Source organism: Diuraphis noxia, unplaced genomic scaffold, assembly GCF_037042655.1.
Source record: "Diuraphis noxia isolate RWA-SAM2 unplaced genomic scaffold, SU_Dnox_SAM2 contig0003, whole genome shotgun sequence".
In the NCBI taxonomy this organism is placed as follows: domain Eukaryota; kingdom Metazoa; phylum Arthropoda; class Insecta; order Hemiptera; family Aphididae; genus Diuraphis; species Diuraphis noxia.
Window position 1 is genome coordinate 79,453,864 of NW_028301713.1, and position 20,672 is coordinate 79,474,535.

The 20,672-nt window shown below is 36.5% G+C and overlaps 1 protein-coding gene across 5 annotated transcripts in view; it reads left to right on the forward strand.

The window, feature by feature from the left end:
• sv (paired box protein shaven) overlaps positions 1–20,672 on the forward strand; it is a 75,844-nt gene that overhangs the window by 51,739 nt on the left and 3,433 nt on the right. For 2 of the 5 annotated variants that reach the window (XM_089223009.1, XM_089223010.1), the window contains 7 exons: positions 1,992–2,189; positions 13,036–13,415; positions 17,470–17,576; positions 17,727–17,958; positions 18,878–18,985; positions 19,809–20,048; positions 20,331–20,438. In XM_089223009.1, the coding sequence (XP_089079135.1) occupies positions 1,992–2,189; positions 13,036–13,415; positions 17,470–17,576; positions 17,727–17,958; positions 18,878–18,985; positions 19,809–20,048; positions 20,331–20,438 (1,373 nt within the window). Of the gene's footprint in view, positions 1–1,991; positions 2,190–13,035; positions 13,416–17,469; positions 17,577–17,726; positions 17,959–18,877; positions 18,986–19,808; positions 20,049–20,330; positions 20,452–20,672 lie in introns of all 5 variants that reach the window. The other 3 variants (XM_089223011.1, XM_089223012.1, XM_089223013.1) reach the window with 3 other exon arrangements.

A 20,672-nucleotide genomic window follows, 5' to 3' on the forward strand; every position in this document is an offset into this window, starting at 1 on the left:
CTCCGCCGCCACAAGTTTCCGCCCGACGCGAGTTTTATAATAACATTAACCGCGGCCGCGTGTATTATATCCGTGCGGCGGCGGCTTCATCTGGGAAGTGTCACCGGCTGCGCGCGCGTGCCCGGGCTAAGTGCAAAATTGAGTTAGCTGTATATACGCGCGCACGCGGTGTTGTATAATACGGTTTTAGTTCGGTCGGCGGCAGCAGACCTATAACAATAATAATAATAATACACGCGACGAAATTATTATATTTTATATGCGTAGTAGGGTCGACGGTACTACACATCGTGTATACATTTATAGACCGCGGTGGCAAAAACAACCGTGAAAAATCGTTGTATGCGCCCGTCCCGCGAACAATATGAGTCTCGATTATATTAAATATTATGAGATTTCCAACACACGCGGAAGGGTTGGCCGTCGACGGGACCGTGCATAATATTGATAAATTCGCGAAAATCGTCCAGTGCAGATACACTCGGCCGCGATTTCGATTCGACTTGCAGCTCGACGTGTGTGACGCGTTGCATACAATAATAATATGATATTATATACCTAAAACATAATAATCGTACGCGAACGACGTACACTATATACGATTTAATGGTAATTATCAGTACCTATATATAGGCGATTGTACATGGTGTTTTGATAACTGCAATGCATTATTGCTATATAGTGCTGCAGGGTATAATATTATACCATTTATACCGTGGTTGCAGCGTACTATGTCGTGTAATAGTCATAAACTCATAACAATCGTCTTCGCGATATTTCTGTGTCCGTTTACATTATTACGACGAATACGTGCTCCTTGATCGTAACATAAACTGCACGCCATCATATAGGTATTTTTATTCAGTGGGATATACAATAATAATATTATACAATCGCGTGGGGACGCAAACAGCGACGGCTGTAACCTGGTCGACGGTGTGGAGGGTCCGGCCGGGACGGGGAGGTGTGGGCGAATTAATAATCGTATCTCGCTATACAGACCACGCGTCCAAGAATAATATATTTTCGAGTCTGTGTATTTTTTGGGATAAAAAAAAATGACTCTAACCTCTTTGTGATTCGTATACACCGGATCGTATTTTCGACTCTCCGTGATTTTGGCTCAGGTGTAGACATTGACAAACTGCTATGTACTATAAATACCACTTTAGATACAAAGATTTTGGGGTCGAAAAGATACAACGCTTTAGAAACACAGTTCTAATTTAACGACTCGTTTGTTCCAATTAAGCTACTCTGAACTTTACGTTTTTAATGCGTCGAGACAATATTGTCAACGCGATCACTGCGGCGTGTTAATTGAACCGTTTTAATAGCAAGCTGACTAATTTTTACCTAGCAGTTATAATTTTTTCTTTATTTTTTTTTTTTTTTTAAAGCGTTGTACATTATTTTCAATACTCGGACTAAATAGCGTCAGCGATGTTAACATTTCACCATGTTCCACCGTTCCACGCCCGGCATGCAAATACTTTTCAGCGTCGTTTTTAAAAGCACCGGAAACAATGGTCGGACCTACATGAATAGACTAAAATCTGCATTTTCTATATTATACTGTTATACGCGGGACACGGAAAGGACGAAAAAAATTACAATCTTCCAAACACAATGATAATATATAATGTTATGTGTGTATCTGCGTATATTATTACTATAATAAATAATCACTAGATAGCTCCTTTGTTTTAAACGGGATCGTGTCCCGGAAGTAGGGCATCTTCATATGCATATAATGACCAACGGTCATTTTCCATATCCTGGTGATGACCACCATCGCAGGGAGAAGGCCTTTCATATGGTAAAAAGGACGCATTGTTTTTCGCAGCAATCAGAGATGTGCTTTTTACAGAAAACCAAATGCGGTAGTCACGAACTCAAAACGCGCGTAGCCACCATCGCAATCTTAAAAATTTAATAATAATGTGATACTATATTGTGTTATCCAATGTTCACATTTTGTCCATTTTCAGGTATTACGAAACTGGAAGTTTCAAAGCTGGAGTAATTGGAGGTAGCAAACCAAAAGTGGCTACTGCGCCTGTTGTAGATTCCATTGCGAACTACAAACGAGAGAATCCTACTATGTTTGCTTGGGAAATCCGAGACAGACTGTTGGCAGAAGGTGTTTGTACTCAAGACAACGTACCCAGCGTTTCGTCAATCAATCGGTAAGCGATATTTATTATATAAATATATATATATATATATTTATTATATAAATATATATATATATATATTTATTTTTTTTAATTATTCAATACATAATATGGTGAAAATTGATAATAATGCACGTACCATTTAAACTTATTTCTTAATGTGTAAACATAAGTACAATATTATTACATATCATATTTTAATATTAAATATAACACTCAAACCTATACTATAATAACCCAATATACCTAATACGTTTGTAATGTATAGACAGAAAACACTTGTATTTTAAACAAAATAATTATAATGAAAGACAAATGACAATTTTATTGTATATTTTTAAAATTCGATTTATGGATATTTGCATATTTTTTTTTCGTATAACCCTAATAATAATAGCCCATATGTCAAAAATATCGTTTTATTCCCTTTATTTTAATTCAACAACTTGTTTGATTAAGATAAAGACCACTAGGTTATTATAGTAACTTGATCGAGGGGCCATTAGAGATTACATGATTAGATGGTGATAGAAAGCAATAACAATAAAAAGGGTGTAACGCCCGGGGATTGGAATATGAACGAAGGAGGGGGCTGATAGTATATATGTTTTTATTAATCGCAAAGTAGTAGAAGCGACTGCACCCGTGGGATTCGGCGGCGTTTTAATAAAATTCCTTACCAATACAACTCTATAATAAATATATATATATACGAGTATACAACTGAAGTAAGCACAATTTACTATGAGGGTCACAAGAGCTCTACAATATACTATGTGACTGTATCAAACGAAAGTATACGTAACTTTTGAAGTTCTACGGAGTTTTACGATTTATCACTGATGATATTACCGTATTACTGTCCGATTTGCAACGTAAATAGCACTTTATTTCATGGGCTAATAGTATCCGAAAGGTGGTTTTCGATAGGTTGTATGTCCGAAAAAAATCAAACGTAGATTCATAAAATTCGTCATGGAACAAAGAAGGACCTACAGGCTACAGTGAAAACGACTACGGGAAATTACGTAATGGTATCTTGGCGTCGAGAAATTTCCAATTCAAATTACTGATAATAACCAATACTATTATAACATTATAATATGTAATAATATAATATAAAATGAAACTATAATAATATCCCGCTCGAAAAAGAAAAATAACTATTGCATAGGTACATAAACGTTTAAAACTTATCGAACATGCATAATATGCAGAAATTAATTATTGCGATATTTATTGTATAATGATAAAAATTCATATTAGGTATACCTATTATATTATTTAACAATACACAGTAGAATATTCTCTAATTTTTTTTTTTTTATAAATTATGGCGTTTATTGAGAATTTACAATCTGTACATTATATACAATAAGTAAATATGATATAAGAATAATATAAAGACTTTGCAGAGTGACATGAAGGAAGGAAGTTACGTTAGGTCTAATTTAAAAAAAATTTTCTAATCTTTCGTAAAAATAGTTAGGTTAGTTACGTCTTAAATATTTTTTTTATTACTTTTGAGCTAAATAAAAAGTGAAAAAAAAATCAAGGATTGAACAGTTAAACTATTATTAATTAAACGAATTATTATTATTATTTGTTATACTAATGATGTACGCCTAATCGAGTACAAAAATACACGTAAACACCCCTTACAGTAACACGATACACGATAAAATAATGTTCGTCGACAATGTCTGTTTTAAATATATTCAGTGTTGGAAAAAAAACCCGGACTAGACCCTTGAACATCGAATAATACACAACACATTACAATGTTTAAGCTTCACTAAACTCGTATTGTTATCGATCATCGTCGTCGTTGTCGTCGTCCGAGGCTGTTAATCATTGACGGCCAGTCGGAACGGAAAGACCGGCGGCGGCGGCACATCTGTTGTGCTACGAAAATCATCGGGTCGTGTTATTATTATTAATATCATTATCTTCATAAAGTCGCGCGGAAACGCGCAACCTGTTGTGTGCGTTTTTCACACCCTCGCACTTCACGTCGGGGAGAGGTCTTTTTATTCCAGTGGCGGGCGCGCGCCCCGAGTGTATACACGCACACACTCGGTGTACACACCAGTATATACGGCCATTTATCATTTCCGTGCGATTGAGTCGAAAAAGCCTAATCTGAAAACGATAACACTCTGTGCACGGAATCGTGATGACTCGATGACTCAATGACCCGTCCCTCGCGTTTAACGGCGCGCACCATCCGAAAATCACATTTCACAGTGGCGAGTTTCGAACTAACAGCAGCTAAGCTAGTGGCGTAACGCGCATATAAGGCGTTCAAACGAGCGCGAGCATCCGAGTCAGCTCGACGACGTTGTGGCTAGCTGCTGCATAGCCCAAACACTATACATTTCAAAAATCATATACAGTCTCTCATCAACAAGTTTATTACGTGTTTAACGCTGCAGTTATTCAACAACGCTAGATTGCTGCAGGAGCTGTTTTGGTAGACACGTTAGAATACGGCAGGATCATATAATTGTGTGCACGTACAGAAAAACGAATAAAAACTGTGTATGTGTGTGTGTGTGTGTATACATATATATATATGTGCTTAAAGAAAATAGAAGAAAAAAACACTTTTGTCGATCGCAGTCGAATATATATATATATATATTATATGTATACGCGCACACGCCGACACGGCAAACGGGGAAAGAGACGTGCGCTGGATTCTTTGCAATATCGATCTCTCCCTTCTTTTTTTCTTCGTCGACCCTTTGAGCAGCCATTCACCCCCGTCAGCGTCTTCTCCTCCGACCAAGGCACTTTTCTCGGCTTCCTCCTTAACACACACACACACATCCACACACCGGCCATGTCGCCTGCCCGCCGCCTTTCGTTTCGACCGGAAAACCGTGGAAAATTATACCCCTTTGGAGTTTTTCGCGTGCGACAGAACGCCGGAATCGTAGCGCATATTATCAGTCGCTACGTTATACCATGCGCACACCGTATGTGCGCTATGCGCATATAGTTCCTATCGACTGCAGGTTTTTATTACTCGATAATATAAACGTCGCCGTGCCTAATGACGGGATAGTTGTGGTCGAGATGACAATCTACCCCAAAAACTGGCCCCCTCCCTGTCGGAGAGTTAGTGAAAATCCGTCGACGACGGTTTATTAAATGTGACAAATCGACCGAGGGTGTGGACCGTACATCATCATCATAAGTAAAATATTCAGTGATCCGAAGATGTTATCTGCGTCGCATATGTCGAGTTTGTAGCATTTCAAGCGCCGAGCTCGTACGGCGGCTTCGCGTGCAGTATCCGATGACAAAGTATAACGAGAAAATTTAATTACCATGTTCATTATGGTTACCGTGGCGTACAAATATATAGACGGAGTACTATATTATATACATAGGTATTGTCGCCGAGAAAGCCGAATATGTATAAATATTGGCTCAGTTGTATTTTTTTTTCTTTTTATCTATCGCGAGTTCGTACGCGAAAACTGGGCACTCGGCTGGTGGGGGAAATAATAAAAACACACGTAAGCACAATGGCGTTTTCCAATCTTTCCCTCTCCAGTATCCACACGAAAACCGCAGATTTGCCACGGTAAACTGAACCCGCGTCATGCTAAACACTTTAACAACACTATATAACCACAAACGTCACACCACAAAATGTGTCCTATAGTAGTGTCGCAATAATATGGCTGAACGAGTATAATATGCTCGAATATTAAATTCGTGAAATTTCGTTCTTGTACAATGTAGGTATTAAATAGGTAGGTTACCTATACGGCTATACTATATAATATATATTATACACGTATAAGCTATACAGTTCCCCAACTATATGATATTGTGGTAGTTCACATTTATCCGTAAAGAGATATATGATTTTACACAAAATATTTGTAGTTGGCTTTAAATTTTATACACACATTTTTTTTTATCAAAAGAATACAAAACTTTAATATTATATTATATTACATATTATTTTGTCCAATAAATTTAATTTAATCTTTAAAAAGTATTTTTAATAACATATAATTTTATGATAACTCACTACCTACATACTTATACTAAGTCTCATTTCCAATAAAATATTTATAAGATATTAATAAAAATATATATTCTACAATTCTAAAGGGTTAACACCAGATTAATAAAAATTAATAGTCTAAATATATTTATATCTAATATCTATAGTAAACGGAAGATACGCAATAAATTCAAAAATGTTTGTACTTTAAGGACAATTTTCCATAATGAATAACTACAGAATTTATAATTTACTTTCAATCCAAAAAAAAGAAGATTATACCTATAGCCGACACATTTTTACGCCATCGTATGGTTATGGAAGTTCATTTTTTCATTTTCATGATTAGTTTTATTCCTATTCATATTTATTACGAAACTAGAACTGAATCCAGATGATTGTGATTCAATGTCAACAAAAATTTTAGTTCAAAATTAGATTGGTAGATTTACTAATAATTGACTTGTGATATTTTACTGTTTAGATGTGTAATGATAAATTGAAATTTATTTTTCTCTACAAGCTATATCTATAGGTATTAATGTACTATATTGTGTCAAAATATATTTTATATATATTTCAACGTAACATAATATAACAGTATCAATAGTTGTAAGTATGTTTTATACTTTTACACTATATGTTTATATATATATGTCAAACAATCAATATAATATAACATAGATAATTTTTATGAATCTAAAAAAAAAACAAAAATTGTTTGAAAATCTTTTATTTTATTATATCTAAACTATTTCACGTTAATGCGAATGTTAAAAATAATAATATAATATACGACTGAGAATAAAAATAAGCTTCTAATTCCTTTTTTTTTTTTCTTTTGGATGGAAGTACTAACATTTTTTCAACGAGCTATAAAAACGTAGCGAAAAGAGGGCACCTAATATAATGTAATTTTCCATGTACGCAAACTATATTGTACACGCATAATCAGCGATTACGACAACGGTGTATGTAATACGCGGGTCTGTCACTGGTGGCTCATAGTGGCGGAATAACGACGGCGAGGACTAAGGGTCGCGCACCCCTTACGATAATCATAATAATATATAACGGCAATAATTCCACCCCGACGCCGCGTATCCGGCCAATCGGACGCGGCAAATACCATTAAAACACAACCAATCGCGTCGCGCGCACTTCTATCACCGTAGTACCGTATAACATGGCAATATAATAATAATTATTATTATTATTACATGGTATATAATATATAGTTAAAGTGTGGAGGTTGGAGAGTGTTCTGGACATGCTTATGGTTTATTATTATAAATACATAGGTATAATATGCCAGTGCTGGTTCAGAAACGGACCCAGATTAATGCATTCGAAAGAAAAATGATATCATTAATTAGGTTAAACGAAACTTTTCTACAATCTATATGCTATAACGATATTATTACTATTTGTAGAAACCTAGAGTAAAAACAATAACAATATTTGTCCATCATCACGTCCATTATTGATAAAACATAATAATATAATATCACGTATATTATACACTATATGATAATAATAAGACGCTTTGATATACACTTTAATATGTCCACCATTCAGACATTCAGACTCGTTCGAAATAATAATCGATCCGAAACCGAAAAAAATTAACTGTGAAACGAGCATTTTGCTTGTTTTAACTTTTTTTTAACGACATTCGTTTTGAGATAATCGCTTAACCGGAAAACCAATTAACCCAGATTTCGTTTGCATCCTAATAGTCAATCAACTCACCACTGCCACTTTAACCAAGCACAATATATATATATATGTATAGCCAACTAGGTATCGACATTACTGGTTTCTAAACCACTCACTGTATATATTTTATTCATAATTAACACAGTATACTAGTCTATTATCTAATATTCTAAGCCATATTTCGGAATCCACAATTAATATAAAATAATAATATGTTCGATTGGATATTATTGTAAAATAACCTAGTTAAAACAAAACTTTTATTACTTAATCAGTTTTATTGTTTTTAAATAAGTACCTATTGCATTACAACACTTCTATAATACTGAGATTAATTTTAACAAATTTGTATTACAAAATATTTTCGAGGATAAAAAAAAAAAACAGGACAAGTAAAAATTATTATTTAAAATAATGGTCACCTGCAATAATATAGATTTCAATACTGACATTGATTTTATATTTTTAACGATTGTTTTACTTTCTCTAATTTATAAAAGTTTGGTATAACAATTACATAAACTATTTAAACATTTAAAGTGTAGTCGAAAACTTAATTTTAAACGAACTTGAAATCTTTACTGTCTACTTGGATTAAACGACTATTGTAATAATTTAGCTTATTTCGGTTAATTTTAAAATAAATCCGCAAAGTTAGCAAAATGTTTTTGTTTAATTACGCATCATCCCTATATTATATCTTGCGTGTGTACATAGTCGTAATTAAAAATAAACTAATCCAATATTTCGATGATGTCTTACGATAATTATAAAATAGATAGAATTTAACATTAGCATATAGGTATACTATTAAAACCATGTTATTACCAGTTAATAGTTATATAATACAAACCGAAATCTATAAATAAGAAAAAAATTATATTATAATAATTGTGATACATTTAACACATATTAAGATCCGAGAGTTGAATTATTTATTGTTTGTAAACTATTCACTTATAGTTTAAGCAACATTCTCAAGTTAATTAACTCCAGTTAATTGTATTCATTAACTTGCCTTACTAGGTTAGGTTAGGTACCTTATATTGATTTCGAAATCGATGTAAAATATAAACTATAGTTTTGATACACGATACACTATATAGATGGATTTAAATATTCTGATATACAAAATTATTAATAAAAAAAAATTCTAAAATAAATATTACATATTATTATCATTAAACCAGGATTATTTAAACGATTGACAGGTCGAATACACCGGCAACTGTACAAGTTTCCGATATCGGACGCAATAGGTAATAACTAATAATAATCTTGGTTTAGTCGTACTCATATAAGAGTATAATACGACCATAAACTGCATACAGTGTATAATATTACAGTTACAACTACGCTCGTTATGAAGATAATACATAAATTGCGAATAAATAAATGTGATTGTTCTAAGATAATCGTTATGCCGAAAAGATTAAAACTTAAAAGAAAAAAAAACATTTGAGAGTTAGTCAAACCCCGTAAAGCGCAACGAAAGAACGGGAATATATTATTATTATTACAAAAAGTATTATACAACACGAGTAATTAAAAACGAAAGATCGATTTAGACGTTACGAGAACGTTTATTTTGCTGGCAATTTCGCCTTAATTATGCCTAACTTCCGCGCGTACGTATTATATAATAATAATAATAATAACAATAACAACATAATGCATGCATCGTTCCATTAATCCACTGTAAGTCAATATTATATAACAAAAATAATGACAATAATATACGTCGCGCGGAAAATCTCTAAGCATCGATTTATTTTAACTGCAAGTTGTTATACGGTTGTTTGTGACGACGACACAGCCACCCTAATCTAAAATATCGAAAAAATACCCCCTCGCTTCACACCCCCCGACCCATCAACACCAATACAATCGGGACTTCAGTTCGCCCGGCAAATCGTCGTGGTGCGTGTTAGCTCGTGCGTTTCGAGAGGCTTTTCTCGGGCGAAACGTGCGCTGGCTTTCCGGCTACAAGTGAAACGTTTTACTGCGGTCTGCGCTTGCCGTCATCGTCATCGTCATACGTATAGTACGTACGTATACAATATTTGACGTTGAGGAAATACGGTCGGTGATCACTGCACTAACGTCTTTAGAACATAATACGTATTATTTTATGTTTATATGCGTATACATTGTATTATTATAATAATATGTATAATACGTATGAGCCGCCGTCGTTCTCGCGATAAATTATATAGGTAGGTTGATATATATATATATATATATATATATATGAAAAAACTATCATAACGCACTCGCGGTTCGACAGGGACGTGCTTGAAGAACCTATGTGTGTGTGTGTGTATGTTTGTGGATGTGAGTGTACGTACATCTGCTCAAAGACTCCCTGCTGATCATTGTGTGTAGCGCAACTCCAGCAAAGTCAGTTTGACTTATGCGTTTATATGTGTGTGTGTGTGTGTGTGTGTGTGTCGACGATCACAGCAACCGGCTTCACTCCATCAATGCGCCATTTGCACAATATAACATTATATTATAAGGTTCATACAATAACCATAAAAGGGACGTGTGCCCCCTCTCGACGGACCCTACTGTATGCTGCAGCAGTTTATTATTGTTATTATTATTATTATTATTACTATCATATACTCGATGAACATGTTTGCCCCGCAAAAACCTCGTTCACAAAACTCATTGATATGCCATTATATTATAATATACCATCACACCACACTCTCAAGATGCACACACGCCGAATATTATTACTGTTATTTACCGCTCGACTACAATTATTATTCTAGCGCGTGACTCGAATAAAACTTAGTGCAAGAATGATAATATATTATTATACGGAATTATTGGGTTCTATGGATAGTTCGAATTCGAACTGTGTTGAGAAATTATTCGGTCCACCGCGTCAAAAACTACCTATATATCTGTCAAAAGAAAATTACTTTTTTAAAATAATTTTTAGTTACAAATAAACAATATTATTATTGTCATGAAAAAAAAAATCGATTGTTGAATTATGTAATCGTGTTAGTTAACTTTATAAGAAACTTAATCAGGCCCCACTTAAACACTCAGCAGTAGGTGTATTTAAATTTTAAATAATATAGACAAATATTATTATATTTAAATTATTAATATCTTATAAGCTATAAGTTTCGAACTATTCATAATACGATAATGAATCTTAACAATAGCATTATAAGTTAGATGCCAATGGATTATAATATTATGTATATAAATATTTTTTATTGATCTTAAAAACATCTTTCAACTGAGACCATCTGATATATACATAAACGAGATACGTAAATACGAGATTATAGATGATACTTACAAAACTATTTTTTATAAATTATTATTTATAATCAACCTTCATTAAATATTAATATTTATAGTCAATGGTATTGCCTACTTCAATAATATGTTAATGATAAACTATTAAAGCAATTTAATTTTAAACAATCAATTCGATTCTCTTTAAATAAATATAAGCACCGAACTTACTGTTTACTATTAATTCATTAGGTATGTAAACAATTAACTGTTCACCAAGGGTTATTTGTGTTATTATATTTTTTGTTAAAACTTTACCTGTTGACATCACGTCCGGTCACGCGTTCATTTATGTCAATAAACAAATGGAGAAGTAAGTCCGTTTTATTCCGTCGTTTTGTTTAGTGACCCGTAACAGTTTTTGTGGAAAATGCGTGTAGCTGAATAATATATGATTGTCAAAAACAAAAGTCAAAACGGCCCATTGTCCGCACCATCAGACAACACACAATATATACGTAGTACACCAAATAACGATAATAACAATAATCACTAAATTCATGCGGTCCAATAGTTTTTTAAAGCAATAGTTATGCAAAATAATAATATTATGTTTTATAATAATATACATAATATATTGTTATATCATTGCGTTAATAATCGCCCGCAAAATTTAAAGGATATTTTTGACATTTGAACAACAATGGAGGGGACGCGCGCATTAAATTCGCTGTCGATCGGAATGCATATCATGAGAAAAATCGTGGCTTTTGTCTCAGCGCGGGACGAGGGTGGTGGCCGCCGAAAGACCGTAATAAATTTGCGGGACGATGATTAATGCGAATCGTTACAGTATTAAAAACTAGTTTGGGAAAAAGGACTCGCGAGAAGAGAGGGCACGTGCACGTCACTGGGCCTGGCACGTGCGCACCGAGCTTCCTGGACTTATGACAATTACCATAACTGTTATTGCGTTAAGTTATTAATCTACTCGATATAGGCTCTGTCGCACCCCTTGGCTCACTTTTTTAATTCATAAGTCACCAAACTGTTATATTATTATGTAGTTTGCTCGCTCTCTCTCACACACACACACTCTCTCTCTCTTCTTCTGCGTGTAGTTGCAGTATAATATAAACTCAAAACGCGTAACAACGCTGCAGCGAACGATACGATGCGGAACATCGTCTAATCAAAGGCCAGAGCGCGCACGTTCATACGTATAGCGGTCTATAATTTTCGGGAAAACGCAATTCCGCACTTGGAAAACTTTTGCGCGCCCTATACATAAGGCGGCTACACTATCCACAATATATACGCGTCAAAAGGTGTGGTGCGCGTTGCCCCCTCTCCCCGATGTGCAGCACGCACTGTATAATACATCGTATACGTCGTTTCTGCGGGGCGCTCGGACAAACGGACCGCGAAGCTTTTAATATAGTTATGCGTGCACTGTGCCGGCGCGTAACTTTTGTCCCGAGTTTAAAAGTTGCCGGTCCCCGAGGAGGGCATATACACAGCACTGGTTCCACCGCTGCTTTTTATTATATGTTCGCGCGCGGCACAACGACTGCTGCAGTCTCCGTCCGCAGTGGCGAGTGTATTACGCGCGTAACAATAATATATATATATACGTGCATGTCGTTGTGTTGCGCCCGCGGCACAAGTTTTGGTGCAACTCGCCCGAACGACGACAATAACAATTATACGGCGTTATATTTTGTTTTCTGAACCGTTAAATATGCTCATTGCCGCCGGGGCTGCGGCTCAATATAATTATTACCGCAGCACAGACCCTGCACCGCCATTGTTCGGTCTGGTTTTCAACTATACATCGTGTTGTTGCAGGATCGTTCGAAACAAGGCGGCTGAGAAAGCGAAACATGTGCACAACCAGCAACAGAACCTGCACCACCATCAGAACAGCAACAGCAACGGTAGCACCGGTGTATCGCCGAGCCAACAACATCATCAGCAACAGCAGCAGCAGCAGCAGCAGCAACAGCAACAGCAGCAACAAGGTTCCGGTCCCGTGTCGGTGATCGCCCACGCGCCGGCCCCGCAACAGTCGGCCGGAGGTGGCGGTCACCTTCACGACCGGTACAGCATAAACGGCATACTCGGCATACCGCAACACGACCCCAACGGTAACGTGACCACAGCCAAACGGAAACGCGATCTAGACCATCACCACCATCATCAGCAACACCAGAATCACCATCACACGGGTAAGCATTATATATATATATACAGTCGATTGACAATAATTATACGTCCGGTCGATTCGACCTGTATAAATCTATAAGTCCCGGCTATAAATTTTTCTTTTTTTATGTACAAATGTATACGATATCGACTATAGGGACGGATGAATACCTGATGTGACGGTTGGCGAGCTCAAGTTAACTATATATATATATATATATATATTACTTTACCTAACCTAACATGTAATAAGCATATACTGTATATATGTAGGTACCTATTGGACATATTATGCGGAACACAACACTAATCATACCGGATTACCGGAACCTGCAGGATTAATAATATAATGAAACGTGTAAACGCATACCGTTTATGTGATGGTTACCGAGAATGTATGCGCGTGTGTTTGGGCTCGGAAACGGAGTGGTTGGAGGACGGGGAGCGAGCAATGTGATGTGTTCTCTTTGAATGAGTTTTTAGTGAATATATACATGTATAGAAGTATATTATATGCTGTAGTGGCTGAATCGTAGGAGTAGGAGGTGGATAAAGAGGATAACGATGACGACGGCGACGACGAAGGGTATACCGAAAAGTTCTACAAGCTATATTGTTACCTAGCAACGCTCCATTACACCGCCATAGTTGTCCGGCCCGCGCCGTCCCTCCGGGAGAGGGCGACATCCTTCGAAAGCTTTTACTTCACTCTCCTCCTATATACATATACCCTTAACCTCGCCCGCCTTCCTCTCGACCACCGTCTTCCTTTTCTATATGCCCGTATGTATGTATATAATATACATACATAAATGTGTATGCGTGTGTGTGTTCGTTTTCCGATAAGTTTATACCGTTGCCGTCGCCGCCGCTGCGCTGCTGCAGCCGCCCAGTCGACCGTTACGAACATAATAATATATCCCCCCCCCTTCCACCACGACTGCTGACGGTGGAAGTAGAAAACTACTTTCCACCCAAGTGCGTTACAGCCACGTCGGAAAAGTCTTTGGCGTTATTACTACCACTTCTATACTACTTCTACTATACTAATAATAATATACCATGTTTAGTACCTATAGTAGTAGTATAGGTTACTGTAGCAGTTGGCCCATTGACTATCTATACTTCCGCGATGAGGATGAAAAGGGGTAGAGATCTAAACTGCAACGCACAAACTTACCTATACTTACACTAGATCGTGTCCTCGTAGTTTTTCACGTACTTCTATTCCGTCGATGCGAGTTTCCTGTTTTTTTTTTTTTATAAAAAAGTTTCCACCGGTATATTATACTCCGTGGTTCGTAATAAAGTAATCTTTATTTTTTTCGTAAAACAGGGATGGAAAAATTACAGTACATCATTAATTATTCAATTATTTATCGCATAAATAAAATTATCCATAATCTTTGCTTTCGGTAGTATAATATCTATTTTTTATTTGCATGTTGAAATAATTAAGATCTATTCTGTTGTCCAATTAAAATAATGACCTACGAAATATAATTTAATAGGTACTTTTTTTTTATTATTATTGATAATAGGGCTTCAACAACAAGGTCATTAGCCTGTGGTAGGTGTACAATGTTATATACAATTAAGTTACCTATAGTTAGGAATTACATAATGATTATGTGTTAGTAGTTTTTACAGTTTTATATAATATTTACAATACAGTTTTGTTAGTAATGATATTTGATAGGTACTTCATCGGTGTGTTTTTGACATTTCTGTAGTTTCACAATAAGTACCTACCTATTTCAATTAAAAACATTGTGTACGACATTCCAAAGTCCAAACATGTTTAATCAAAAATATTCAAAAGACAGAACATTTTTTTTTAAGATTTAAAATGTCTCAGAATATGTATGCTATTACAAATCAGTTTACTAATTACAAGATTCTATTACTGCAAAACATTTAAAATGGGTATTTAATGACTGATTAGTGATTAGTATAGTGTATAAACTGTATTATATATCACACATTTTTGAATAAAAAAAATTGTCGTCAGTTTAATAATAATTTTAATAAATTGTATAATTATTTATATAAAAATATATATATATTTTCTACGTGAAAATTAAAAAAACAAAACAATTAGGTATGTCATTTTTATTTAAATTCAATATTAAGAACTATAAGAAAATCACGGATGAATGGAACATTGACATTTTTAGATTGTTGTAAGACACTTAATGTCAATGACCTGTATTATTCTTGAATTTGAACAAACTTTATAATAAAATACCGTAAAACTTCAAAAACAATTATAGATACATTTATACATATTGTATTATATCACTGAAATCAAATTACACAGCGCAGACGCTTTAAAACAACATCGGGCGTAAAAGGAAAAGAAAATCGTGCTCAACAATATTGTATTTGTTTCAATCCACTTAGATTTGTGGAACAATTTTTAGGGTATAAAACGTGCGTTGAATATTATTGTCAAATGGCATCTCGAGCGTCTAGAATTATTTTCCCTTAGAAGATACGTGTAGGCAAACAGCAAATTGAATAGCCGAACGAAAAGCCTTTCACCCTGTCTGGGTATCCGTGTAAAGGGTTTTCTCTTTCGTATCGTTCCTTTCCTTTCGACGCATTAGGCTCACTTTGTACAGCGATACGCCATCGATATTGAAAAGGTCCTTTTATACACGTATATTTATATATATATACACCCGTACATGCTTTCCAGAAACTTTGACAAACTTAAAATCCCTTTTGTCTTCGTCAACCCTTTCACGGTCTGTATATATCCGAAGTCTTTGTCTATATTGTATTGTTATATAAACAGTGTATTATATATATATATATATAATATCGAAAACAATTGTTACAAAACAAAAAAAAAGTTTATATTATTTACAAGCAGGCATTTCAAATTGATTAAAATCAATAGTATCAGCTATAGTATCTCCAAATGTCCAAGCGATCGTTATAAAGTGTGAATTTTAATTTTTCAAAACAAGAAATTCCCATGGAATGTTTAATCTCAATTTTCAGTATGCAAAATCATATTTTTGACTATCCGGAACAGGTCATGATTATCTGCGGATAACAATAACATTGTATACTATACAAGTATTATACAACCCCCTCCCCCCATTAAGTTATACTAAAACTCATAAGTGAGGAAAAGTCATCAACAATAATGTTATCTAATTATCATTATTATTTGAATATTGTACTACATATCCGCTTAGTCCGTAAGAAACCTATTAATCATATACACCTCAATACGCATAGAAAAATGGCAAGCGCAGTGCAGTTTCAAGCAAAATATAATAATACATTTAATAATCATTAATAGTTACGCAGTGGGCCTTTCAGAATATTAAGTATACGCTAACATTATGTTTATGCGGTATGTCTGTGGCCTAGCTGCGCTAAGTGTATTACTCACACGGAAATAATTTCGATCAAATCAAGTAACGTGATTAACGGCCTTCTTTTTTTTTTTCGAGGTACAAAAACTTGTAAAACATTTTCTACTTAGTTCTTGAAATAAAAAAAAAAAAAAATTATAATAATACGACGTGTACCTCCTATACGACGGCACCCACCACCACCGACAAATTTAAAAGCAGTCGATAGAAATCGATCATTATTTCGCGGAAAGCCATTACCGTGGAGCGCAAAGCGAGCAATCAGATTTATGTCGAATTGACAACATTAAGCGCGCGCGGGCCCGTGTGTTTTCGGAAGCTCCGGCGGGAGGGGAACACTCGCGTAATTCAATATATTAGTTTGACATTTAAAGCTTTGAATGCATATTCCCAACGGGAACGGGGTAATAAGCAGCGAAACACAATCTGCTCTTTGACCTCGGGGGAATATTTGTGTGCAGTATATAGTGTAGTCGGTGTTTTTATTTTCCGAAAGGGTCAGGACCCGGATGCATATATACACATATGCGTGTGTGTGTGTGTCGCGTTTTTGTGTTTTTGTGTTTTTTTTTTATTTACGCAATCGCGAGCCGAACTTTAACGAGACGTTTTTGTACGCGGTCCCAAAACGCGCGGTTTGTTTATATATAAAACCTCGGTGTTAATAATTTATTATTTTCCGTAGACGAAAACCGAGACCTGAACGGCCACGCGGACCACCAGCAGCAAATCAAGAGGGAACGATCTCAAGTGCACTACAACGGCGACGCGTCGCTCTATTCGAATGTATCTGTAAGCGCTCGTTTGATTTCTCATTATTGTCCTGCATAATATAGTATCCGCCTGCAGCTGCAGCTGTCCGCGATGATAAAATAATATAGAAATATTCGTCCACGAAAATAACACACTAAACGGCGCACTGTTTGTTTGTGTTCTCTGCAGCTTTGGCCCGGCAAATGGTGTTTGAAAGACGAACACAAATTGTTCTCGGAACTGAACGCGGCGGGCGTCACGTCCGGTGGCGGCACGTCGCCGTTCTACGACGCCAATCAGACGGCGTTCTCGGCGACACCGCTGTCGGCTGACCTGTACGAGAGCATGCAGGCCCAACCGCCGCAGCAACAGGCCCAGAATGCGACGCCTGTCTACACGCCGCCCGTGCCCACCTCGCTCGGTGAGTGATGATAATAATAATTATTGTTGTAATGATTGTGACCAAATACAGTTGGTGTGCATGATGATGATTAGCCGCCGAGTTTTGTGCCAACTAATAATTATTTCGAGTACACATAGTTTAATATTGTACACACAGGATGATTGACCAAACATTCTCACTCTCATTTTTTCGTTCAATAATGAATTTATCAAAATTCTAAAAAAAATGTTCCAATATTCAGTGTTTTAAAATTATTGAGGGTGTTTGTACTAACTCAGGTATGGAAGTAATGTGACAGTACAAAATTATATTATAAAAATGAGAACCCCCCCCCCTTTGTTTCCATGCATGTATATTATTATTAGGCAGACTTTTTTTTCTAATAATTTAGATGTACCTATTCAAAATCCGAACGAGTGATTACCATTTTTTTACAAATAAAATTATAAATGTTGATGTACCTATGAATATTATATACTTAAATATTAATTATTAAAATGCTCAAGTCACCGCATATTCCTCATATCTTTCAAACTCATGATCGTGAACCTGTTATATACTTACAACAGCAGATGAGGTTAAATAACTAAAAAAAAAAAACTAACTACTCAATTTCGATTTTAAATTTTATTATACATCGACATTTCCAGAAAAATATCCGCAACGTAATTTACGATTGCAAAGGGGAGATTCTCGTTGGAATAATATACAAGTTATCATGTATCCACGGGACACTCCAAGTCCTATAGTACAAACATATTTGAAAATCTGCATTATTGAGGATGTAAAAAAAGGGATGAGCGGCATGCTTGATGAATCACCCTGTATAATATTATGATAGAACAGTAGTCGGATTTTATAGAGTGTTATGCAATTTTATACGTAGAGTGTTTTGTTATTGTGTTTTTTTTTTTGTTTGTTTTTGTTTTTCGTCCAGTCGGCGGAGTCACTCCCCTTGCCCCATTAACGATGCAAGAGATCCAAAAGATGAGTCCCAACACCGTTTTAGATCATACCCATCTGTCGCCCGTACAATACCACACAGGTGAGTCTTCCACAGCGGCATGACCAATAACCGCGTCGTTTTTTTTTTTACTTTTTAACGTTTAGAATAATATTATATTATACGTTCCGCCGTGTTTTTCCCGTGCAGGGCCGGTCAAAATTTATTTCGCTGATAGTGCCGCCAGTGTACTTATAGTGCATATCACAGCGAAACCTCTAAATATACCGGACACTCTCGGTGGCTTAGGTTACGTCGTCCGCTATTTGGAGGTGTCCGCTGTTGAGAGGTGTCCGTTAAAGGAGGTTTCACTGCATTATATTTTATCACGATATACTGCTGCAGTGTATTATAATATGGTCGCATATACCGGCAAATAAATATTAACTGCAGTGCTATATATGTATTTAGGATCTTGTTACCCTACATATATAGCCACCCTCAAAATACACGTTTATTATTGCCACCCCCTCTCCCCCGCAGTCCATGGCCATTCGGTAAAGTGTTCCTTTGCACTATCTCCCTCTACCTATATAATATCGGCACCTAATTAAATTAGTTTTATCGTATATACATAATAATAACAATCGTTGTTATTAACGGAAATTAAATGCAAACATATTATGAGTACCTACCTCGTATAGTTATCCCATTATACAAAACAACAATCCGTTTGAAGCATAATTTTTATGAAAACTCGCTTCCCGGAAACGACCCCTCCCCCCACCGCCGTTCAATTAATGTAAAAAAAAAAATCAGAATCCACTTCCTACCGGACATTGACCGGTCCGCGCGGCTTTTCGGTCGCATGGCATTTTGTTTTTTCGTTTTATTTACGCTTGTTGTGATGGTTTGTCTCGAGTAGATAGCGGTACCGCCCCCGGTGGGTTTAGTAACGGCGGCAGTGGCGGCGGTGCCGGACCTCAGCAGTCCGGCGGCGTCTCACTGTCGCTGTCAGCGGCTGACGTCACGCCCGCCGGATCGCCCGACCCGTCGAGCCTGACCGTGTTGCAACCGGCCAACAACAACCAGAACAACGGTACGGTGTACGCGGCCTCGGCGCCCACCATGTTACCCGGTTTCACCACGCACTACGCCACGACAGGTAAGTCGCGCGTGCCAACATTAATATTATATAATATCATTATGATATCACTGTGGACGGCCACCGCGGACGGTGATCGACGCGCTGCCCGATCATGTGTTACCCGCGTGATCGTGCGGTGGCCGCAACTGGTGATGATGTCGCTTGAATCGATGATGGTACACCTATCGATTGCTTGTCGGGACGCATTCAAGTGGCCCGCGAGTTCAAAAGATGACGATGATATGCGCATTTGACGTACCTATTATATATAACAGCGTTTTTTTTCTCGTTTTGTTTCAGGCGCCGGCACCGAATACGCGTCGTACACGAGCTCGCCATACAACCAGTACGCGTCGTCCCCATATGCCGGCTACAGTTACAACCCCACAGGCACCAGCGGTCTTCTCAGTAGGTATTTCGCGTGAGTTTTGATCTACGCGAGTCCGTCGGTCACGGCCATGCACTATATATTATGAAATAATCACACGAAGTAAATCCTTATATTATACTCTGGGCGTTGAAATGTCCCCTGATGTCCACCTTATAGTCCCGCATGGTGGATCGCCAATTATTCTATTTTACGAACTAGGGAAGAAATCATCGCATCGGGGGGGGGGGGGGGGGGGGTACATGAAGGAGTGT